The sequence below is a fragment of the Cervus canadensis genome, chromosome 8, assembly GCF_019320065.1.
Source record: "Cervus canadensis isolate Bull #8, Minnesota chromosome 8, ASM1932006v1, whole genome shotgun sequence".
NCBI classification, from domain to species: Eukaryota; Metazoa; Chordata; class Mammalia; order Artiodactyla; family Cervidae; genus Cervus; species Cervus canadensis.
In genome coordinates, this window is record NC_057393.1 from 17,444,176 (window position 1) to 17,468,424 (window position 24,249).

At 48.2% G+C, this 24,249-nt stretch overlaps 1 protein-coding gene and 1 non-coding gene across 6 annotated transcripts in view; one reads left to right on the top strand and one right to left on the bottom strand.

Moving 5' to 3' along the window:
• Nucleotides 1-24,249, top strand: part of LOC122445932 (nebulin related anchoring protein) — a 75,324-nt gene that overhangs the window by 41,285 nt on the left and 9,790 nt on the right. For all 5 annotated transcript variants that reach the window (XM_043475493.1, XM_043475492.1, XM_043475496.1 and 2 more), the window contains 13 exons: nt 190-501; nt 1,629-1,733; nt 4,818-4,916; nt 6,732-6,836; nt 7,800-7,907; nt 8,457-8,570; nt 10,239-10,436; nt 12,388-12,492; nt 13,743-13,841; nt 16,025-16,129; nt 16,472-16,579; nt 17,445-17,756; nt 24,040-24,144. In XM_043475493.1, coding sequence (XP_043331428.1) covers nt 190-501; nt 1,629-1,733; nt 4,818-4,916; nt 6,732-6,836; nt 7,800-7,907; nt 8,457-8,570; nt 10,239-10,436; nt 12,388-12,492; nt 13,743-13,841; nt 16,025-16,129; nt 16,472-16,579; nt 17,445-17,756; nt 24,040-24,144 — 1,875 coding nt within the window. The remainder of the gene's footprint in view (nt 1-189; nt 502-1,628; nt 1,734-4,817; nt 4,917-6,731; nt 6,837-7,799; nt 7,908-8,456; nt 8,571-10,238; nt 10,437-12,387; nt 12,493-13,742; nt 13,842-16,024; nt 16,130-16,471; nt 16,580-17,444; nt 17,757-24,039; nt 24,145-24,249) is intronic.
• TRNAC-GCA lies at nt 21,964-22,036 on the bottom strand. The gene has a single exon. It is a non-coding gene; the product is annotated as a tRNA-Cys (tRNA).

Consider the following 24,249-nt stretch of genomic DNA (forward strand, 5'->3'; position numbering starts at 1 on the left):
TGTAATGTTTTTTTTTCAATATTTGATGAAAGGAAATATATCAGTTGTTCAAAGGAGGCATGCTTTTTATGACACTAATTCTGATAGGTCCTGTTGTATGGCTTTGTTTTAACTTTCTTGTGTGGCTTGACGCTTAATTCCTTCAGGAGATATCTGCTAAGGTACCCCTGCTCTCTTTCTCTCGTTTAGGTGAAGTACAAAGAGGATTATGAGAAATCCAGAGGGAAGCTCATTGGAGCTCAGGGTGCCCAGGGGGATTCGCAAATGAGCCACTCGCTGCAGATGTCCAAGCTTCAGAGTGAACTGGAATACAAGAAGGGCTTTGAGGACACCAAATCCCAGTGCCACGTCCCCCTGGACATGATCCACCTAGTGCATGCCCGCAAGGCTCAGCACTTAGCCACGGACATAGGCTATAAGACGGCATCCCATCACTTTACAGCTTTGCCCACAGACATGAAGGTGGAATGGGCCAAGAAGGCTTACGGTTTACAGAGTGATGTAAGCTCCTCGTGTGTGTGTGTGTATGTGTGTGTGCATGCTAGTGTTTCCCAAACCCTTCAGGACATAGTCTGTTCTTTGAGATATCTGTTTCTGGATCCCTCAGTGGAAACGTTTAAGCTTCCTAGTGCTTTAATTTTACTCAGAGCTATGTCCATTTTAGATTCGGTACTACCAAACAAAATTATACAGCTTCCTTTTTCCTCTTGGCATTCCGATGGACATAGGTTATCTGTATTTCTCCTTATTCCTGGGTTGGCGGGGGGATATCTATGTGACATTCTTAACTGTGACCCTGCCCGTGGAGAGAGCATTCTGGTACTCAGTCCAAGGTCAGTAGTCCTGTGTTTAGAAAGGGCAGCTTGCTAGTCCTCCACAGCCCTCTCCCCTTCCCCATTATGTTCTTTCGTCTTCAGTTGACTCTTGCACAGGAAAGTGGGCGAGCTGAAAAGACAGGTCAGCGACAGTCAGACTGTCGCCCGTGGAGGTGGGGTGGGGGCAGTGCGGACACACCCTTCCAGGTAGAGCTGTTTTAGGTTGGAGAGGTGATCTGCTAGTTTCAGAGAGGTGTCCATACAAATGATTTTCCATTAAAACTACTACTCCTTCCATGGCAAAGAAAGAAATGAGAAATACCCCCCTGCTGCCCTGCACTGAGGTTCTTAAGAAGGAATTGGCACTGTGGGAAGTCTCGCACGTCTTGTGAAATTCCCTCAGATAGCGCCCCACCCGGGTTCCGTTGTGGATTCTCATTTTCTTCTCCCCTGCGTGTTATTTTAAACAAGAAACCGGGGAAAGCAGACAATGAGGCCGCGCTTCTTCCTGAGGTTGCCGTGGACCTGTAATGAGGGATGCGACTGATGGGGGCCCCCCTCCATCCAGCTTCACCCCCAGCAGTGTCGGGTGGGGCTAAAGCCACCATCTGCGGGTCGGCTCCAATTAAGGGAGACATTAATTTACATTTTGGAGCCCTACCTGTGACTGTGCAGAAATGGATAAGACAAAAGTGGCATCTAATTTGACTCAGCTGGCACCAAGGTGGCATCGGGGAGCCATTAATAGCCCTTTAAATGTCTGCACACCAACAATGGACTGCCTTTTTTTTTTCCCCCTTTCTCCTTTGTCAGAACCAATACAGGGCAGATGTGAAGTGGATGAAAGGGACGGGCTGGGTCGCCACCGGGTCATTAAATGTGGAGCAGGCGAAGAAGGCAGGAGAACTCATTAGCGAGGTGAGATTCCCTGACAGCGTGCGGCGGGCCTGGCTGCATTAGGCGTGCGGCATTTCTGTATAAAATTAAAATAATTTCCACTCAAAAGGCAAAGAAAAAGGCAAAGCTACATGAAAGGCCTCCAAACCCAGACTAGGGCCAGTAATTAGAGGAAAACCACATACCAAACACACCCCAGTAGGGGCCCACAGAGCCCTGGCAAAAACAAAGTGGGTGACAAATGATATTATGAATAATAATGACAATCAAACAGAGCTCAATTGCTACCCACCAACTTACCTTTTTAATGAAGCAACACGGGAGAGATGATAAAAAGACACATTTATCGCACCCAGAAAGCCCTTTGGTGACTTCACGCACATTTTCTTCCTCTTTCTTTCCGAGGCAGGCAGTGTAAACAGTTTTTGAATATTCACGTGGTGTCAAACATGTGACATGGTTCTTTTTTTGTTGGAGGGCCTCATTTCTGTTTGAATCTCACCACTGTCTACTTGCAGACACCCTGGTTGGACCCACAAGCTTCTGAAAGGAACTGTTTCCTTGCTTTTTAGGACAGTATCCTTGAGCAGATCTTTTAAAGACTAGGTCAGCATTTCTTGACCTTGGCCCTGTGGACATTTTGATGACTCTTTGTTGTGGGGCTGTCCTGGGCCTTGCAGGGCATTTGGCAGCATTGCTGGCCTCTAAGCATTAGACGCTCACGGCACTCTTTCCCAGTCGTGACAAACAAATATGCCTCCAGACACTGTTGCAAGGTGGAGTGACTGCTCCTGGGCTGGACACTTCAGAGTCATTTTGTCTCACATTCACAGAGAGGCTGCACACCCTCAATAAGCCAGATCCACTCTGTATGTAATGTCTGCTTCGGGAGGCGCTTGCTCGGCAGCCTGGTCTTTCTGGATGTTCCGGGGTGAGCAGGAGACATAATGACTATAGCCCCAGAAGACTTCAACCTTGAGACAGTGAGCAGCCTGGGACAGTGTTTTGGTCCCAGGTCCTCCTAAATGTAAAGCTAAAGCAGAAAGACACCTGTAGTGTAAGCACACCTGCCAAGCATTGATATTTTCCCGTGGGTGAGCATTCCAGTCACCTGACACGTCATAGTTTATGCATGATAAGTCGCTTCAGTCGTGTCCAACTCTTTGCAACCCCATGGACCGTAGCCTGCCAGATTCCTCTCTCCATGGGATTCTCCAGGCGAGGAGACCAGAGTGGGTGGCTGTGCCCTCCTCCAGGGGATCTTTCCCACCCAGGGATCAAACCAGCGTCTCTTATGTCTCCTACATTGGCAGGCGAGCTCTTTACCACTAGCACCACCTGGGAAGTCCAATGTGTCACAGAGCTGATTTCAAAAATGGCCTTGCTCTGATTGACCTAATTTTTAGAAATGTTAGTGGACATTCAAGGCTCAGAAGACCCTGGGAGTTCTGTAGAGATTGTACTGCCCTAAGTATTAAATAATTCAGTCTTATTAAGGAGAAGCTCCCTTAGGAGGGTGAACATGAGAAACTTACAGGAGGAATCTTTTAGAGTTGAAGATTCATGCTCCCAAACTCTCCATATTGGACCCACTCATAAAAATAAAGGCCGTTGTACACATCATTTAGACTTTGAGATGATTCCTTCATGTATTTAAGTCTGGAAGACAAGGGATCTTTTTTGGAACCATCTTTACTATAGGGGCCTTAATTTTCCATCACATTTTGCAAACTTATTTAACAAATTTGCTTATCTTCTGTGCTTTGTGTGTGCTTACCCAGTTGGGTCTGACTCTTTGCGACCCCGTGGACTGTAACCCACAGGCTCCTCTGTCCATGGAGCAGGAAATGGAGCAGGTTGCCATTTCCTATTCCAGGGGACACTCCATGCTTTATACAGGTCTTCAGACTTCAGGAAGGACATCTTTCAGCAACTTTTCCCAACCATCTCATTCTAGTTCGGCATGTTTCCAGTTTAGGGTCAAGTTGAATTGATTTCTTAGTTTTCAGATGGAATGCCAGGTTCTATGAAAGAGCCACAGATGCACACACACTTGTCATTTAAACCAGGAGTTAGCAAACCTTTTTTTTTATAAAGGACCTGATGGTAGATATTTTTGGTTTTGTGGGCCACCCCACTTCTGTTGTAACTACTCACCTCTACCATTGTGGCCAGATACAGCCATAGATAAACATGTAAATGAATGAGCATGACTGTCTTCTAATAAAACTTTATTTACAAAACAAATGATGGACCAAATTCAGCTGGACATTTAACTGTCTTCTTAAGATAATCCAGTATACAAATATTCAACCCGAAGGAAGTGTTTCTAAAATAATTGTTTTATTGGATAAAGGATACACTTCATAATTCCATAAAGAAAGCAACCATTTTACTCTCCTGGAACTGTACTTTGATTAAAAAAAACAAATTAATTTAAGCATGATTTTCAGAATGTTTCAAATTTTCAGAATGTTTCAGAATGTATCTCAGACTTCGTTAGCATTTGTATTTCTTGTAACCCTTATTGTTTGTTTCAGTCTCTTTCAAATTGTCTGATGATTCCTTTCAATAATAGCACTCTTTTTCTTGTTATTATAACATTTATAGAATTATTGCATATGTTAACTGAACCAGTTTGTAGGATCACTGACTGTTAAAGTAAGGGTTTTGACTGTGATATCTCTTCCAAGTTCTTTTGTGGAAAGAACTTAGAAAGCTTCAACGATAAATGTAACTATGAATGTTCTTTCTTGCTTGGAAGACCCAAACTAAGGTATGTAAACAACTGCAAGACAGTATCTGAAGGCTATATAAAGAATCCTTTCCTAAGTGTGTATCCTACAGTATTTTACCCATATAACCTAATTTTGAGATGTTTTCTTTGCACCAGGTAGAAATACTTTAATGTTAATTGACATGAGGTTATTCTTAAATTGAAACAAATATTAACCTGAAGGCACCTAGGATATAAAGATGGAGGAAGCCGAATAATAATTATGTTCACAAATTCACTCTAATCTCAAGCAACCTATGATTTTCTCTTTCAAATGGCATGAAAGAGCAGCACAAAATTCACAGCTTTGATCTTTTTCTGCTCAACAGAAGAAGTACCGGCAGCATCCAGATGCTTTGAAGTTTACCAGTATTAAAGACACTCCGGAGATGGTCCAGGCCAGAATTAGTTATACCCAAGCAGTGGATGTAAGTGATAATGTATATACATCATGACTCTAAGCGTGGGCTCTTCTTTCAACCCTGCGATTGAAGCTGAGGGGTTCTTGGCTTGCTCCTTCTGTTGTTCTAAGGATGAAGGAGCTTCTTATCCTTTGCTGAGACTCACCTTAGCGGGGGTGCCTCTTCATCAGGATGCAAATGGGGTGTTACCGCTGCTCTTAGCCGCCAAGTGGGGCGCCACCACCCCAGTGCCTCTGGCTTTCATTCCTTCCCATTTGCATGTCTCCAGGATTTGTCTGAGGTCAAGGCCTTTTCCCCTCTCCTTTTGTTTTGAAACATTGTTTTCAGAAATGGGACTTTGGGGCGAAATTCTTGATGATTGGAATATTTAGGAATTGGAATGCTTAGGGTTTCTTGGGACCCAGGGCAGGAATTCTGGCTTTCTGAATTCCCCTAAAGACTTCGAAAGTGATTTGAATCTGATTTATGTACATTAGACTAACTTTCAAGCCATTTCCCATCTTCCCTTTATAAAGTGAAACCAGGATCTGGCCTTTTGCCTCTCGGCGCAGGGTTCCTTGGAGACTGGGAAGAATGACGAGGTCCTCTAAAAATTCACGTTAAGACAGGATTAGCCCTGTTTGGCTGATTCTACTGAGAGGGGCCCCTGGGTCATTGCGCAGGACAGACAGGCCTTTAAAATATCTTCAGACCTTTTAACTTGCCACGAGGGAAACTGATAAACCTTGGTGGGGAGGAGTTGCCAAATGTCTCCCTTGCTTCCCAATTGAAGAAATTACTCCTGTTGTGCCATATTCGATAGTCATTCTGAGATGGCTTGAGTGCCTATCTGAATATGTTATGGGATGATTTACAGACTTACGGGTTTAGAAATTTTATTATTTCTTGACCATCAGCCCGTCAGAAGCAAATTTAATTCTGGGAAGCGTAGATGGTCAAACAAGAACTTGTGTAGCAAGAGAAAAAAAAATACCTGCTTTTTCCTTATCCTAGCCAACTCTAGGGGGCACTGCTGTGATACGTAGAAACTTGGACATGTCTAATAAGATTTGGGATGGAAAGCCCGGTTTAGAAACTTTCTCTGGTGGTGGATGCCAAGTCCATGTGTCACTGCTAACTGCTAGAATTATCATAAGCCCAGATCAGAGATCTGGATGGACAGAGCCCCAGACCCACCCAACCCACCGGGAAGAGGTTTATTAGCTAGCATAAGAATCCTTGAGGTGGCAGGGATGGGGGGAGGATGGAGGTAGGTCCAGGGAAAATCTCAGCTGTGGAAGAACCATTCTCTCTCGTGCCTGCTGTATTTTGAGGTCCTGTCCTTGTTTGTTCAGCCGCTCAGTCGTGTCAGCTCTTTGCCACCCCATGGACTGCCGCACACCAGGCTTCCCTGTCTTGCCCTATCTCCTGGAGTTTGCTCAAATTCATGTCCATTGAGTCTGTGATGCCATCCAACCATCTCACCCTCAGCCGCATGTCCTCTCCTAGCTCACAGTTAATAACAAAATTCCTAGAGATTAACCAGACCTCATTCTCTCATTGGACACCCATCTCAGCAGTGTGCTCCAAGGGGAGTGTTCACTGAGAGGGCAGGTTTCAGCCTGTCAGGTTCTGGGCTGGGAAGTAGAACTCGGGAGGGAGTGAAGTGCATGTCACCGGGGAGAGGATCACTGTGCAGTCCTGGAGGAGGCAGGACGCCCAAGATCCTGTCTCCACGGGGAGGGAACGGCGGCAGCGCCTATGTCTCCTGGAGGGTGACCTGGCTGATGGCTGCGTGGGGGAGGCTTCTGGGTTTAATGCAGAACCTCTCTGCATCCACAGAGGTTATACCGGGAACAAGGAGAAAACCTAAAGCATCATTACACACAGACCGCTGACCTCCCTGAGGTCCTGCTGGCCAAGCTGAATGCCATGAATATCAGCGAGGTGAGGCTGATGGAGGGGAGAGGGAAAGTGTTAGTCTGTCAATCACGTTCGACTCTTTGTGACCCCACGGACTGTAGCCCACGAGGCTCCTCTGTGCATGGAATTCTCCAGGCAAGAATACCAGGGTGGGTAGCCATTCCCTTCTGCAGGAGATCTTTCCGACCCAGGGATCGAACTTGGGTCTCCTGCATTACAGGCAGCTTCTTTACACGTGAGCCACCAGGGAAGCCCTGATGGAGGGGTTGCTGGTTTTAATTGCGGGAGATCCTGGACCTGCACGGTGGCACCGCACCCGTGCTGGGAAGCATCCCGCACTCCTGCTTTCGGTTTAATGCTCTGCTGTCACCGAAATGTGCAAGGTTTCTGACAAGGGGCCCCACGTTTGCCTTTGCGATGGACCCTGCACGCTGTGTGGCTGGTCGTGCAGAAGAGCCAAGCACATTGATGAGGATGAGACTAGGAAAACTTCCTTCATACAAAGGGCATTTATACCGAGGGGCTGGAATCTAGGTGAAGCCCTATTTTCTATATAGAAGCTATATTCTATAGCCTCATAATATAGGTGAAGACATCCAGCCAAAGAGAGACTTGGGAGACCGAGCTCTTTCCTTCCCTCATCCCTGTCGGCACCCGCCTTGCCTCTTCTTCAGCGGAGACAGTCGAATCCTCTTGATTCTCCGTCAGGAGCTGTGCACCTCCAGCCTCATGCCTCCTTCTTCCAATCAACTTGCTGCTCAGAACAGTCTGGTTCTGACTTCAGAGCTCTTGCCTCTTAAACCCCAGCCCCAGCCCCACGGCACTCCCCTCCAAGGCTGGACACGAGGCAGGTTCCAACTCTCGGTTGGTTTTTGCCGGGCCACAGTGATCTCTTAATTGGGGGGGAACACGTCACAAGAAACCAGATTCTTGTTTTGATCGTGGGAATTTAGGAAAGGTCTTTATTGGCGCCCGTCTTCTCAACAGACACGTTATAAGGAATCCTGGAGCAAACTTCGAGACGGTGGCTATAAACTGAGACTGGATGCCATTCCGTTCCAGGCAGCAAAGGCTTCTGGCGAAATCATAAGTGATGTGAGCTTCACACCCGCGTTCCTGTGACAATGTTTAATACTCACCCATTTGTATTCCTTTTGCCCCTAACCCCTGCCTTCTTTTGCCTGTGGCTAATATCCTCTCCTATCCCCAACTGACTGTGTCAGGGCCATCAGATAACGACCGGCGAGAAAGAACATGCCTTATAACAACAACAAAAATCCCCTAGCCGGGGTACAAAGCTGATGCTGGACTGTAAATATGGACCCCGGGCAGATGAAACGCACCCTCCGCCAAGCGCTTTCCTAAAGCCAGTCCATGTGACGAGACTGTTAACAATGCACCCACCTTCCTCCCAGCCTGGGCCGCCCAAGCGCTCTCATGCCCTGCCATTTCATATCCCAGCCCTTTAGTCATTGGGAGGCTTGCATATGAAAGAATAGGCCTTTTGACGACTCCCGCGCCTTTTCTTTCAACTCACCCAGTTACTGTCAAAAGAACAAAACATTTTTTGCCCAATACCCACCTCTTCCATTCCGTGTCCCTTGTCCCCGAGCTGTTACTCTCTCCCGCTCTCTTTCCCTTTAGTACAAATACAAAGAGGCATTTGAGAAAATGAAAGGGCAGATGCTCGGCTCCCGGAGCTTGGAAGATGATATCAGCCTTGCACATTCAGTGTACGCGAGCTCTCTGCAGAGCCAAGTAAGTGGGAGAGAACTCAGTGGAGCCTGGACCCCCAAACCTAATGATGATGCACAGCCCACAGATGTCCTGTGTCCTTCTGGTTGTGGGTTTTGGCTCTGTCCCGGCTAGCTGGGTGGCATGGTCAGGACCCTTGGCCCCTCTGGGCTTCAGCTTCTTCCTCGGTCAAGTGAGAGACTGAGCATTCTTTGATTCTCTCATTCTATGATGTTGACCAGCGGCCACAAATGGAGGCCTGTGGGTTGGGTTTTGGACTGCAGAAGTATTTTGTTGGGTCTGCAGAGAAAATGAATTGCAGACTTTTCAAAATGGGAAACTTGGCATGAAAGTTTTAAAGTTCTGTGCCGAAGCCAGGCCTGGATTCCTCAAGGCTACCGTTGAAGTTGATTACTGAGAGCCCCATTTAGAAGGGATCTGTGCCCTCCTGGTCATGCAGCCAAGCCCTGCTCACCCACTTCCTCCTTCATTCAATTATGCTACCTATCTGGCTCCTGGTGACATCTGGGTTTGCACCCCTTGACTTTGATCCTCTGGTTGCTGGTACATGCGTGTATGGTATCTCCTTGTACATATGTGAGTTGGCTAATGGCTGGGATGAAATCTAACATGTGTCCGACATGTAGCAGAGGGCTACACCCTTTAACATGCAGTGCCTCATTTAATCATCAGCTTATTTCTAGGAACATTGTTTGTTCACCCTGGTTACTGGTAAGGAAACCTAGACCCTGAGTGTCTCAGTCCCTTGCCCAAGGTCGGCTGGAAAGGGGCAGAGCTGCACATGGAGCCAGCTCTCCATCACGTGCTCTCTCCACAGCTTCTCTGCCTCAGTTTCCCTGTTTCTAACACTTATTTCCACTTTCCGTACCAGGGTGGGATTGGACATGAATTGTCCGTGGCTTTTAACTAGGGGTTGGGGGAGGATGAGCAGAAGTGGGGGTGGGTGGTTAGGAAGGAGGGTGGGCAGAGCTTGGAGGGCAGTGAGAAGACTGGAGGAAGAAGAGATGGTGATTATGCATCTGACTCCTCAGAAAGCCCAGAGTGAGTTTCAAGGACCTTCAGACAGCTCCTCCGAGGACTGGGGTGGAGCTTGAGGTCTGCAAATGGGCCTCCCCCTTCCTGCTGCAGGATGTGTGTTGGGCTCTTGGGAACTCATCCCTCAGAACTGGCTTTTCAAGCATCTGCCCGCTGCTCCTGGTTCCCAGATTTACTAGGATGTCATTGTCTAGTGTTTGAAGACGCTGTCCATTAGCTAGCGTAGGGGGAGAAACCCTGGTGTCTCAGTCTGAACTTGTGAGGGTGATACGAAGTGCTGGGGAGCAGGAGGCAGCTCAGCCATGCCTCCTCTTGCTTTTCGAAAGCGAGACGATCTCGACTGGAACTAGGGAACCACTGAGATTTTATCTGCCCCTTGAACTTCTGTATTTTCCCCAAGTGGGGGAGCCCTGAGCCTGGGTCCCAATCAATGACCGCAAAGAGCTGAGAGTGGCGAGTGGCAGGACCTAGAGATAAGTCCTGCTTATTAAGCCAGTCCCCGTAAGAAAGGAGGACTGGGCCTGCCAAGAACACCCCTTGGGGCTCACCTGGGACAATCGCAGCACGTTGTTCTCCCTTGTGGCCCTGATGTAAACGGCGGCTTTAAAATAACTGTTGATCTGTCTGCCCATCTAGGTGAATTACAAGAAAGACTTTGAACACTCAAAGGCGCAGTTCCATCTGCCGTTGGACATGGTAACCCTGGTGCATGCCAAGAAGGCTCAGACCCTGGCCAGCGACCAGGACTACAGACACCCACTCCCCCAGTACACGTCCTTGGCTGAGGACCTGAGGCTCAGCTGCGCCAAGAGAGCTCACAAGTTGCAGAGTGAGGTAAGGGGACCTGCCTCTCTCTTCGGGCTCTTTTCGTCTTAAATTTGACTGTGAGGCAGTGACCCACAAGCTCCTCTTGGCTCAGTGGGGGCTCCAGAGATGAAGAATCCTATACCTGGGATTTCTTTTGAAGCACTGCCCCTGTTGTTCCTGCCTTGCTCTTCATAAGCCCAGTCACATAAATCTATTAATAACAGCAACAATTTATTGAGTGTGTTAAGTGTGTGTTTAGTCGCTCAGTTGTGTCTGACTTTGTCACCCCATGAACTTAACTTTCCCCTGTGGAGCCTGCCAGGCTCCTCTATCCATGGAATTCTCCAGGCAAGAATACTGGAGTGGGTTGCCATTTCCTTCTCCAATTTATTGAATATTTCTGCTGAATTCTAGGCGTTGCGTTTATAAGCATTGTCTCTTTTAATACTCAAAATAACCCGATAGTTTTTATCCCCAATTTGCAGAGAAACTATAGTGAGTCTCAAAGACGTTAAATAGCTCATGCAATATCACAAAACTATAAATGAGAAAGGGGGTGCTGAGTTTGGAGGGAGTTCAAGGAAGATGCCTTTGAGGCTCACGGTTTAGCATGTTCAGGACCCAGGTTGGGCTGGGGGTTCCTCTGGGAGCCTCATATGTTCCTGGGTCACCCGTCTTCTGAAGAGGCCTGAGGTCTGCCCAGACAGGTGCTCAGAGCCCCTTTGGAACTAACCCAATTCAGGCAGAGAAGAGTGTCGGGCGGTTCTTGTTCAGTCGCTCAGTCATGTCCGACTCTGTGACCCCATGGACTGCAGCACGCCAGGCTTCCCTGTCCTTCACCATCTCCCGGAGTTTGCTCAGGCTCATGTCCATTGAGCCAATGAGACAGAGCGCAGGGAAATCAGGGCCCCAGAGACCATCCGTGGGCCCTCCTAAGGACTCTCCCGAGGCCTTCACAGTCCCCCCAAGTGCGTTTCTAGCTCATGCTGCCCATTTTCTTAAGCAGCCAGGCCTGGGAGCATTGGGAAGTGTTGAAGAATTTCCTCACTTACCGATGTATCTTCCCAACTGGCAGCAGCATCCTTTTTGGTGCTCATCTTATCCCCCAGCTTGCTACATTTCCATTGCCGGGAGATTTGCAAGTAATGGGCCTGAGTTGGAAATAAGACAAGCTCTCCCCGCTACACCCCTCCCCCTGAAAAAAAAAACCAGCTTTCTGGTTTGGCAGAGCCTGAGAGCTGAGTGGCGCTCAGATCTGGGTAGCTGTCATCTGTTGGAATTTTCTGCCCGTGTGCAGCGTTTACTGAGTGACATAAACTGTCGGGAACCCAGGAGCAGCTGGAGGAACTAGCGAGCCGCCACGCTCAGCTCAGGGACCCGTTTGTCACTTGAGCAGAGCCCTGGCTGTCCCTGCCTCTCATTGCCTTAGCAATTGGAAGGAGACACACCCAGGGGGTGCCTCGGTGGCTGAAGGGGAGTGAATTTGAGGCCCTCTTTAAACTGTCAGCCCAGACCCTTCCGGTACACCCCCCCGCCCCCGCCCCCATCCCTGCAGACTCGGGGCTTTGTCAGATTATTCTGGATTCATTTATTAGTTCTTTCTTAACCCATGATTAATTCATGCCGCCCTCTGCTGCTGGGGTTTGTTTTGAAGACCTATTAAATCATTTCCACATTTGCCCCAAGACAGCTGACTTTCTAACCACAATCCGCTCCAGCGATTATTTTTTGATAGCCCACATGAAAATAAAAATCCGCTGAGCACCCCTCTAACAGCTACAGAGACGAGTGACAGCAGAATTATTTTCTTCTGACCTACATTTTTGTTTCCCTAATGAGCATTTACTCAGAAGCCTGTGTGCGCTCGCTGAGTATTATGTGTCTGGAGACGCTGATTTGGCCTTGAGTTCTAATCATGATGCTGTCTGTTATGGGTCCTTCCTTGTTCCACGTGATTGGTTTTTCTGATTCCTTGTAGAATTTGTACCGGTCGGACCTGAACTTTATGCGAGGTGTTGCCTGTGTCATTCCAGGCACATTAGAGATTGAAGGGAGAAAGAGAGCATCTGAACTCATCAGTGAGGTAACTGGGGGCCCAGGACGGGGTGGGGGTGTCGAGTATATTCCCCAGGAGAGATTAAACAACAATCAGTTGTGTCTTACTAAAGCCAATTAGATGGTACATTTGTTAGCCATAGTGATTCGCCCGGCGTCTCCCCTTACTCCCTTCTCCATTCAGAAAGGGTGCCACATAAGACAACTTTCCAGATTCCAGGTCAGGTCCTGTATTAATACCATACAAGAATTATTCACTGGCTCGCAAGATGTACTTTCCCAGAATCCCTTTGAAGAGTGGCTTGTGAAAAGAGAGCAGGCTTTGGAGACACAGATGGTGATTCATTTGCTGTGTGACCTCAAGCCAGTCACCTGCCCTCTCTGAGCCTCAATATCTTAATCAGTCAAATGGGACTACTCAGACCTGTCTCATTTAGTTTTTGAGAGGATCAACAGTCATCTAAGCACTGTGCTTCTCTGTTGGCTGTATATGAAATTGTTGCTGTGAGCCTGGTGATAATTTCTTGGTAAAAATATAGAAGTCTGGAATTCTAAGCTTTTTGAACTCCTGAGGAATCTTGCCCACCCCTGGGAGGACTCTGGGACTTCTGTTCCCAGTAGACTGGCATAGTGGAAGGCATTGGAAGTGAAAGGCGGTCAGCGTCCAGCCTGGGTGCCTCAGACTGGCTTATGCATTGATTGATTAGAAGCTCTGAGCAAGCAGAAAGGGCCTCACTGTGGGAGTTGAGATTTAACTTTGTGCTTTGCTTTTCCAATGAAATCTCTAAAGCAAGTGGTTTCTAAACTTCATGGCGCATCAGAATCCCCTTTGGAAACTTAAAAAATTTACAGAGGCCTGAGGCTACTGCCGATTTATTGAATCCCATTTCCTGGGGTGGTGTGCAGGCATGTGGGTTATTTTAAGCTGAATGATTGTTTCCCGTGTACCCCCAAAGCTGAGGAACCCAGGGTCTTCAGTGAGCAGAGGAAATTTGGGACCAAAACATGAATTTCAATAGTCACGTTCATATGCGTGGCAAAGGACTAGCTCTCCCTTTCTTGTTAATAAGCCTCTGATTCCGTCTGTCCTCTCCTCTCCTCCGTTTCTTCATCTCCCTGAGTTCTGAGGTCACAAGAGCAGGTGATGGACTGGATTCTGGGTCACAGACTGGCAACCTTTGCAAAATGAGGTTTTATAACTAGTGCTTAAAGAGCTGATTCTTCCTCTGGTTTTTCATTTCACCTTGTCCTCTTATTCCCTCCTGTGTGTGACTTCAGAGTAAATACCGTCAGCATCCCCAGTCGCTCAAGTACACAGCCGTGACAGACACACCCAGCCTCACTCATGCAAAGCTCAGCAACCAGATTACAAACGAGGTAAAACCTTTGGATGACTTCAGGATGGGCTATTTAAAAAACTGCTGGATTGTTTGTTTTTTTTTAAAAAAGAATATCAATATTTGTGGGATGGGGGAGGTGGGGAGCAGGGGAAAGCATGCGTGTTTGCATGGAAAGAAAGGAATATCATTAGATGAAGCCTAAATGGTTTCCAGAAGGAAAAAAGGCCCAGTAGAAAATCTGGTTTAGTCTGTGGTCTTGCCCCGCCCTGCCACCCCAACCCCAAATGCATTTACAGATTGACAGCCTCAGCATCCCCTGGGAGCTTGTTAGAAATGCCGAACCTCAGGCCCCACCGGAGAGCCATCGAATCCACAAGGTCATTTAAGACCCTCACGGCTTGGCTTTGCACATGAAAGTTTGAGAAGTGCTGGTCTGTCATTTGTCTGTTCTAGCTGGGCAGATATTGGCTAACCCTTCTTCCATTGTCATTCCGTCGATGGTGATGGGGAGGATTTGTGGTTGTCCGGGGACGGTGATTGATACAGTGTGAAGTCTGCCAGGCTTCTTGGTTCTCTGCCTTCCCATCTTCTCGCTCACCACTTGCCCAATTCTCACTGTAATATTCGAGCAGAGGGGGCCCAGGGGAGAGACTCTTAACTCCGTCAAATCATCGTTCCAGCTCTACCTCTTCGGAGTGGCTCTCTGACATGTTTGAAATAGCAAGTGAGCTTGGCAGAGAATGAAATGAGTTTTTCAGATTCTCCTTCTGACCCTAGCTTTTAAAATTCAGTTGAGATTTGGGTATTTATATATTAGTTTCCACACTTACCCCAAGATTGAGCTAAGAAGACCCAAAGGGCTGTGTAGCGATGTTATCGATTTAAGAGTCCCACCGAACCTATCTTGCCTGCTTTGTGATCGGGGTACTGTGGGATAGTAATGCCTCCTTCAGTGGCCTCTGGCCTCGGAGAGCTCGGCAACCGCAGGCCATTTCTAATTACAAGAACATGTGTTTTCACGCCGGCTGAGGCCCTGCACGGGAGCACTAGTGTGTTTGCCCGTGGGAGGATCCTGGGACTTTAGTGAAGGATGCAGACCGGGGTTTGGGAACCTCCTTTCCAACCAGCAGAACAGCTCCTAAATTTCCCAGATATTAATATTGTCTTTACACCGTGTCCTCAGCAAAAAAAAAAAAAAAATCTACAATGGAAAGATCTGTAATGGTATTCCTAAAGGTGTTTTCCAACCGCCGCCCCCCCACCCCCCCCACATTATTGAGCAAAGTAGAGGGCAGGGAAAAATATCTTTTCTTTGACTCACCTTGAGTTCTCGGCTGGGGCTCTGTAACAAAAGACAGATGAACAAGGGAAAAGCATGCACATTTATTTAATATGAACTTTAGGGGATGCAGGAGTCTTCGTAAGGAAATGGAGATCAGGAGGAACCGTTAAACCTGAGCGTTTTTATTCCAGGTTTGATGAAGAATGTAAGATCATGGGCAGGTGTCATAGAACAAAAGGGGATGAGCTGAGGGTAGGAAACTAGGGGACACTGAGTTTGTTCAGATGCCTCTCGGGTTCCTCGGGGTTCAGAGATCAGATGCCCGTTTCCCCCTCCACCAGAGGGAGGGCAGCTCCCCCAGAAGGCTGTGACCTGCTTTAGGGGGGAAGGTCAGAGAGAGGTCTTCCATCTCCTGCTACTTCCAGATTCCTTCTGCTTAAAATATGCACTACACTCAGGTACCCTATTTGGGGGTAACATGTCCCGAACCCCGTCACAACCAACTTGCAATTTTTTTACGTATTCCTTTCATAGCACTCAATTTGACTCATGAAGGACTATCTTTCCTTCAAGTTTTTTTTTAAATTTTGATGTGGACTATTTTAAATCTCTCTTGAATTTCTTATAATATTGCTTGTTATTTAAAAAATTTATGTTTTTGGTTTTTTGGCCGTGAGGCGCACGGGATCCTAGCTCCCCAACCAGGGATTGAACCCACACCCTCTGCATTGGAAGGCGAAGTCTTAAACCCTGGACCTCCAGGGAAATCCCATGAAAGATTACCTTTATTGAAAGAAATATCTTCCCCAAGCTGAGGGTGTGTCCATGACACAGTGAACGGCCTTTTACAAATGGATTTCCCTGTTGCAAAGGAGGGACCTCCAGTCCTGCAGAAATGCACAGCGCTTACCTTCTTGTTTTTTTCCCCTCCTGCCCAGCGCCTCTATAAAGCAGCAGGAGAAGATGCGAGACACCAGTACACCATGACCCTGGGTCTGCCCGAGTTTGTCCGAGCGAAAACAAACGCGGCCAATCTGAGTGACGTAAGCCTTTCCCATCGCTGGGGCTGAGATGTTCTCCAAGGCCAAGTCAATGTCTGTGATGGGACGTAGCAGTGACCCTGCTGGCATTTGCAGAAACTTTCAACCATGTATCTTGTTGACATGCATGTTAAACATACCTTTCCCCAGATGTGTTGATATATATGTGTCAGAGCCCACTTCCGGGAGGGTGCTAATAAGATTTTCTTTGCCAAATCGAAAGCTTTTGATTGTCAGAAATCCGTTCTGCAACACCACACTACAAATGAAGTGGGTAGCCTTTGTTCATGGAGTCATGTAATTTTTTTTTTTTCTTAAGAAGATATACATGTGTTCCTACCATAGGCAAAATACAAGGAGTCTTGGAGGAATCTCCGTGCTCAAGGCTACAAGTTGACAATAGATGCTCTGCCCTTCCAGGCGGCTCGAGTCTCCGGAGATATAGCCAGTGATGTGAGTTGAATGATACGACCTTCCATTCTGCCTAATTTCTGTTAACTTCATGTAAAACAATGTCTACAGCTGATTTCCCTGAATTAAAGCAGATCTTTCGCCATGTGAGACAGCATGTCATCCATGGAATATATTAGTTATGAATGAGATTCTTTGATGAGAGAGGGAAAGAAAGGCCCTGGTAATCAGAAGCTAAATGCAGGCAAAGATCTCCAGCAGAAAGGAGATTACAATTTATTTCTAATTGTAGCATCTAGGCAACCATCTCTCCGTAATGTGTGAACTGTCTGTTTTCTAACTCCACCCAGAATTAGAAAGAATTTGCAGTAGAAATTGTAATGTGGCCATAGCACAGTCCCCTCTTGACTCTCTGTAGCTTCCTGCATCGGCGGTAGGGTTTGCAGCTGTGTTTCAGCCACTATCCTCATAGCGTCCATAGCTTTGGGACATGAAGGTGACTTTCTCTTTCCCACAAACAAATCACAGAAAATGTAGACTTCAAATAAATGGATCCTGTCTTTTGGGTTTGATGTTTTGCCAAGTGTGAGGGGATAAAGCACAAGTTTCTCTTCCACCCTTTTTGATAAATTCCTTTTGGCCATAGAACTCGTAAGGGGAGCGGGCCCTCACTCTGGTTCTAAGGATCTGGTTTTAATTAGATGGGAGGAAGGGAGCAGTGTTTTAATTGTCCCTCCCCCGGGGTGGGGGAGGCAGGCTCTCAGGCCAGCCTCGCGATGCCATTTCTTTATCATCATCCCCGTCTCGTGTAAGAACAGGTGATCTTCTTAGTGACCGCGAGGAACAGGCACAGATAGAACATCAGGGGGCCACACGCCGACCCCTGACCGCCTGGTTCCCCTTCCAGTTTCTCTACAGACATGACTTTGTGAAGGAGCGAGGACGGCTGATCGGGGCCCAGAGCGTGAGTGACGACCCCCGGCTCCAGCACTGCCAGCGGATGGGCCGGCTGCAGAGCGAGCTTCAGTACAGGAGGCAGGCGGCGGGCAGCAGAGCCCAGTGCCACCTGCCCATGGACATGCTGCCGCTGGTCCACGCCAGGAAGGCCCAGGCCCTGGCCAGCGACCTCGACTACAGGACGTGCTGCCACGCGTTCACGGCGCTGCCCGAGGACCTGAAGATGGCCTGGGCTAAGAAGGCTCATGCGTTGCAGAGTGAGGTAGGGAGCCTGTGGATCACACATCTCCCCGATCTTCTTCCTCCCACCAGGCCTGGGGGTAACCTCGGCCTCTTGCTTAGCCTTTCAGATCCCTTCACCAGCCCCCGCCCCTCACCAATGACTTGCTTGGTCTGCATCATCTTGGTTGGAATTATTCAGTTAACAGATATTTATTGAGCACCTACTATGTCACAGGCATCCCTCAAGGCCCTGGGAATATAGCGGTCAGCACAAGAGTCCCAAAGTTCCTGGTGTCAGGGAGCTTCCAGTCTGTGGGAGGGAGATACGGCAGGAGTGAGCTGTGTGGTGTGTCAGAGGGAGACAGACAGAGCAGGAAACTGGGGTGTGTGTCAAAGTGTGAAAGTGTTAGCTCAGTCATGTCTGACTCTTTGTGATTCCATAGACTGTGGCCCACCAGGCTCCTCTGTCCATGGGAATTCTCCAGGCAAGAATACTGGAGTAGGTTGCCATGCCCTTCTCCAGGGCATCTTCCCGACTCAGGGATCAAACTTGGGTCTCCCCTGTTGCAGGCAGATTCTTTACTATCTGAGCCAGCAGGGAAGGCCAGGTAAGCATTATGTGTGCAATGTAAAAAAATGGGGGACAGGATCATTCTCATCCTCTGTCACCCCCTTCTCCTCCTGCCTTCGATCTTTCCCAGCATCAGTGAGTCAGCTCTTCGCATCAGGTGGCCTAAGTATTGGAGCTTCACCTTCAGCATCAGTCCTTCCAATGAATATTCAGGGTTGTTTTCCTTTAGGATGGACTGACTTGATCTCCTTGCAGTCCAAGGAGGATGAGATGGTTAATGGCATCGCCGATTCAATGGATATGAATTTTGAGCAAACTCTAGGAGATAGTGAAGTACAGAGACAGGGACAAAGATAGCACTGGCGTGCTGCCATCCATGGGACCGCAAAGAGTCGGACACGACTTAGCAACTGAACAACAACAAAAACGGCCACTCTCTTTGCAGAGGTGACATTTGAGTAAAGACCTTGGGCGGCAGCAGCCTCAGCATATCTGGGACTGAACTGAAGCGAGTGCCTGAGTGCGTGAGTGAGGAGGATGTCCCAGGGGATGGGATGGGTCCGAGAAAGAGACCCAGGGCCCGACTGTGTGCTGGGGGTGTCCGTGAGGCGAGGTGGAGAGCTGGGCCCAGAGCTGCCGTTCCCTGACCGCTCACCAGTATGGCACCCTCACTCCAGCTCTTGGGGGTGAGGACCTTGCTCCTCCTGTTGCGCAGATGAGGTCATGTGGGAGGGGCTGAGGCAGGCCTGGCTCCAGAACCCACACTCTCAACCATGCCACCCTCCTGGAGCAGGGGAGTCACGCTTTCTATGATGCAGGTGTGGATGCTTAGGCCCCAGAGAGGGGACGTCCTGGCCCACGTGGGGGCATTAAGTCCCACCCTCAGTGGAAGTCTCCAGACCAGTGCCTCTGAAGTCAGTCCCAGGCCACTCCAAGTCTCGGCTCCCTCAGAAGGGCCAGAGTAGTGATGAAAATGTGGTCACGGTCAGCACTTCCAGGCCACATGCCCATAGCAGGCTCTGCACCATGTTTGCTTATGTGTATCATCTCCCCCAGCCCCACAGCTCCCCTGGGAAGAAGGTGCTCTCGTGAGATTTTAGAGTAGATCTCATGAGACTATAGTCCCATGAACCCTTATCATCCATATCGGGGTTTCCAAACGTGGGCACCTTTGACACTTGGGGCTGGATGCTTTGTTGTGTGGGCCTGTCTTGTGCATTGCAGCATCCCTGACCTCTACCCTCGAGATGCCATTAGCACCCCCCTCAATGTGACAATCAAAAACGTCTCCATATATTGCCAAATGCACCTAGGGGGACAAAACTGTACCCGACTGAGAAGTCTGTTCCCAGTTGAGGACTGTCTGTATGATGCACCGTGCCGAGCACAGACAGTGCATAGTCCATAGGAACATGCCAGAGGGGGTGAGCTGTGAGGATTATGTTTTCCACCAAGCCTTCTGATTCTGGAGGCCTTCAGGGCAGTGACTACTCCTAGTTTAGTTAGATGACACAGGCAGAGTGTTGAAAATACCCAGTTGATGATTAATTATGACAACAATGATGTAATGATTTAATGAATGCCATGATGGTCCGATTATGAATCAAGATTTGTTGGGACTGTAGTACCGAGTGGGCACCAGTCAGGAGAGCGTGGAGCAGGGCATGCGTTTGCTGAAGCACAGCCCAGGACCCACTTAGAAAGCCTTCTACTTACTAGCAGGCCACCCTGAGGCCCCTAAGGAGAGGCTCTTAGTGTGACTCAGTGCCCAGTCCAGGACCCTCCTGTTGGTGGCCTCTTCCAGGGAGAAGATAAACCTCCTGGGATGGGACCGGCCACTGTGGGGAGGTTGGGGGCCCAGTTAGAAGCCCAGCTTCATCCTTCAGCAGCCACTTGGCTTTCTAGGCCTTCATGCTTCTACTGGAAGAGCAAAGATGTTTGATTTATTGGTGATCTCAGATTTCAGGATTCATAGATAAATGTTTTTTTAAATGCTAACATCATCATAGTATCATACTAGTTTACTCAATAAGGAAAAAAACCAAAAACCAACTCTTACCTCAAGCTACCATTTATATCACCGTTACTTCTGAAAAGAAAGGATATTTTAACACACACACACACACAAATAAAAACAACAACAACAACAAAAAAGGTAGTCCTTCCCAAGAAATGCTTGTTGGCAATCATAGACTTAACACTTTACCAAATGAAATATGTTTTGTGCTGATTGCCTGATTTAAGAATGACCATGTTGGGCTTCATGTGTTGTTTTGAAACTTCAGGTTTGTTAAACTGGGTGGTCTTGGACCCCAAGATCCTGTGAACAGCAGACCCCCAGAATGTCCATCTGGTTTGGAGGCTTGTTTTCTTGCAGTCATCACTGAAAATCCAATTCCATGTAGTTACGTTCTAGCGAAAAGAAAACAAAGACTCGTTATGAGCTCACGCAGTTCAGCAGAGTCTGGGGCAGGAACAGTAGCTCCCATAGCCATCAGTCGTCCTCCTGACCTCTCCCATCCAGGCCAGAAAGCAAGCTGTGGGTGTCAGTGCTCACCCTTGGCGGGAGGGTCCTCAAGGCTGGGACTGCTGAAGTCTTGGGAAAGTCACGCTTACCTCAGGCATGCATCTGAGACACGTGCTCCGCCCAGGCTGTGCTCCACCACCAGGGGGTGCTAGTTCAGTCACCTGTTGCTGCTGCTGCTGCTAAGTCACTTCAGTCGTGTCCGACTCTGTGCGACCCCATAGACGGCAGCCCACCAGACTCCCCCGTCCCTGGGATTCTCCAGGCAAGAACACTGGAGTGGGTTGCCATTTCCTTCTCCAGTCACCTCTTAGTCCTTTCCAAATCTGCCACTCCACGCTCCCCTCCGTGATCTCACGGGCTGTGGGCATCCTGCAAAGCATATGAAGGGACAGTCAAGGGGACAGTCTTAGCACCAGCCTTTATGGCTGCACAGCTTCAGGAGACTCCTTAAGCGTCCCCGGCTTCCGTTTCCCCATCAGAAATAACAGCAACGACAGTAACAATACCTAAGAAGTACGGAATGCTTATCCCGGGCTAGGCATTTATTTAACTATTTTGCACAAACGATCTCGTGTCGTATCTAGGTAGGTACTGTAAGTACTCCCATTTTTACAGATGCGGTGACTAACACACCTATAAATCTTCAGGAACTTGGTCAGGGTCATAAGCTGCCAGGGAAATGACTTGCTCAAGACCATACAGCTTAGTAAGAGGCAAAGCCAATGACTTGCTCAAGACCATACAGTAGTTGAGGCAAAGCCCATGTCTGGGCTCGTGACTCTGCGGTTAGCGCTCTCTGGCTCCCCCTGGTGGCCAGAGTAGGAACCCAGGCGTTCTGGCTCTTGAGGGTTCTCTTAAGGACCACCTGCACAGGATCCCAGAGGACAGCAGCTGGTGACTCTTCTGAGAATCTGAGCAAGCATTTAACGCCCCCCCCCCCCGCCCAGATTGTTCTATAGTTGGGAATAAGAGCTAGTCCTTTGAGAACGGCATGAGGACTGAATGAGGTAATGGAAGTTAAAGCAAAGTCACTCAGTCGTGTCTGACTCTTTGTGACCCCATGGACTGTAGCCTACCAGGCTCCTCAGTCCATGGAATTTTCCAGGCAAGAGTACTGGAGTGGGTTGCCATTTCCTTCTCCAGGGGATCTTCCCAACCCAGGGATCGAACCTGGGTCTCCCGCATTGCAGGCAGATGCTTTTACCATCTGAGCCACTAGGGAAGCCCCAAATGAGTCTGAAGCAAACCACACCCTTTGCAAGATAGTTGTTATAGTGATTCTTATTATTAATATGACAAATATACCCCTTCCCCTGGCCACCTCCTGGGTGCACCTCCTGGTTATGTAATTCCTTTTAGAGCTCAAGGGGTGAAAACCACAGCTTGTGCGTCTCCAGAATGGGGGTGCCAGGAGCCCCACGTGTGACTCTGAAGGTGGCATCCAGGCCTTCATATGTACAAGGGCAAATAGTGAGGTGGCCACTTGGGGAAGTGAGATATAGCTGGGCAGCCCAAGAAGATCTCTTATCTTAGAATCCTTCTTGGAAACCATCTTTGGGCCGATTCTCCTCGATACCCTCCTTGCTCCCTGCCCCCCTCCCCTTTTATGGTGAGGTCTGGGGCAGGTGTGTTGTTTTTAGGGTCTGCGTGAATAGTCAAAGCGGGGCTGGGAGCAGAAATATCAATAGACAATCCATTTATAAGAGAGTCGGAGGCGCAGTCAGATCTTTGGGGAACCTGCGTCTTGCCTTCTGACTCACCTGCGCTCGCACTGTTCAGCTCAACAAAAGGCAAGTTGAAAGCATGCGCCCCCACTTCATCTCACTTATGAAAGGAGCAAGGCCCGGCTGTGAAGAGGCCCTGTAGGATTATTCTCTCTAACTTAGAAATTTATCCAATTTTCTCTGTTCTTTATCATAGTGGAAGGCAAAAGCTTTGCTGGTGTAGACTGAAAGATCGCGGTATAAAAAGCAATTTCACTGACATGGGGTTTTGAAACGTGCTCCCAAACCCGAGTGATGTCCCCCTTCACCAGTTGGAAAGCAGAGTGGAATTTGCACAGGGGCCTTAACCAGCAGACAGTAGATCAGAAACGGACCCTCTTTGAGGCCAGCTGTGAGGAGCACTGTGATTCCTGAAATGAAAGAAAACTAAAAAGGCCGAAAGGCTGATTTCAGGAGTGGGTATTTTGCGTTACCGCAGAGCTTGTATCTAAATTAGAGAAATGCCAGCAACTTCGTTTAGGTCCAAATTTCACATTTCCTTAGAGAGTCCTTTTTCTTCCTTTAAAAAGGCGTAATTTCCATATAGAGAGGAAGAAAAGCTTTTTCAGAGACTGTCTCTATGTAGGTAATGGTGGGCAGATCAAGGAATGGTAATAAGGTTAAACATTTCAGGAGATTGCTAATCAGGCCCATTGTCTTAAAACCCCACTTATTATTTTCTTCCTGGAATTGACGCTGTAGTTCTGATCTTCTGAGTCCTTAAGAGGAGGAAAATGGATAAAGTTTAAGCCCACTGTACAATGTAGGCAAATCCTGAGTAACCATAGGAGGAGGGGTAAACTGAGGCATGGAAATATTAAGGCAGTTTACACACCATTCCCCAGTTGTAGCCAGGTTTGTTGCAGTTTTGAGTCCTGCAAAGAACTCCCCCTCCCCTACCACCGCAAAGAAAAAAACAAATCTAACACACGAGAGTGTCTTTTACCCCTCAGGACTCTCAGGTGTTTCCATGAGAACAGAGGGATTGTCATGACCTTCGCGTATCACAGAGAGAAACTGAGTCACATTTTGGTACAGTGATTTGCCCTGCGTCACAGCAGGTTTGATCCAGAGCTCAAAGCCCTTTGATCCACTGAAAGTGTGTAAAACGTTTCTGTTTAGGCAGGCGGTCAATCGCCTCACTGCCAGAATGAAACCAAATAATCAAGGCTGACGTGTGGGCTGGGGTGTATATCTCAGATCTTTCTTAAGGGATCTTTCCCATAGGTTACAACCTTCTGCTTGGAATCCAGCCAGTTTACAAGTGGGACCTTCTTGTGTCTTACACATGATCCGTTACTTAATTCTGGGCGAAATGCACATACTCAAATAGTTTGCCTTGATGACATGCAGAACGCACCCAAATGAAAATATTGAAATGTTGTGATGAAGCATTTTTACGGATGCCCCAATGATTTGCAACCGTTTCCTGATAAAAGCCAGTGTTTTTTTCTTCCCACAGTTGCGCTACAAGTCGGACCTGATGGGCATGAAGGGGACAGGATGGCTGGCGCTGAGTTCCCCACAGATAGAAAGTGCAAAGAAAGCCGGAGAGCTCATCAGTGAGGTATCGTTAACCTGAGTCTACCACAAATGCAACCTGGCGTTTATCTCCTCCTGACGAGGGAACCTGCAGATGGACTGGAGAGCCTGGGAGGGCCCCATGGCACTG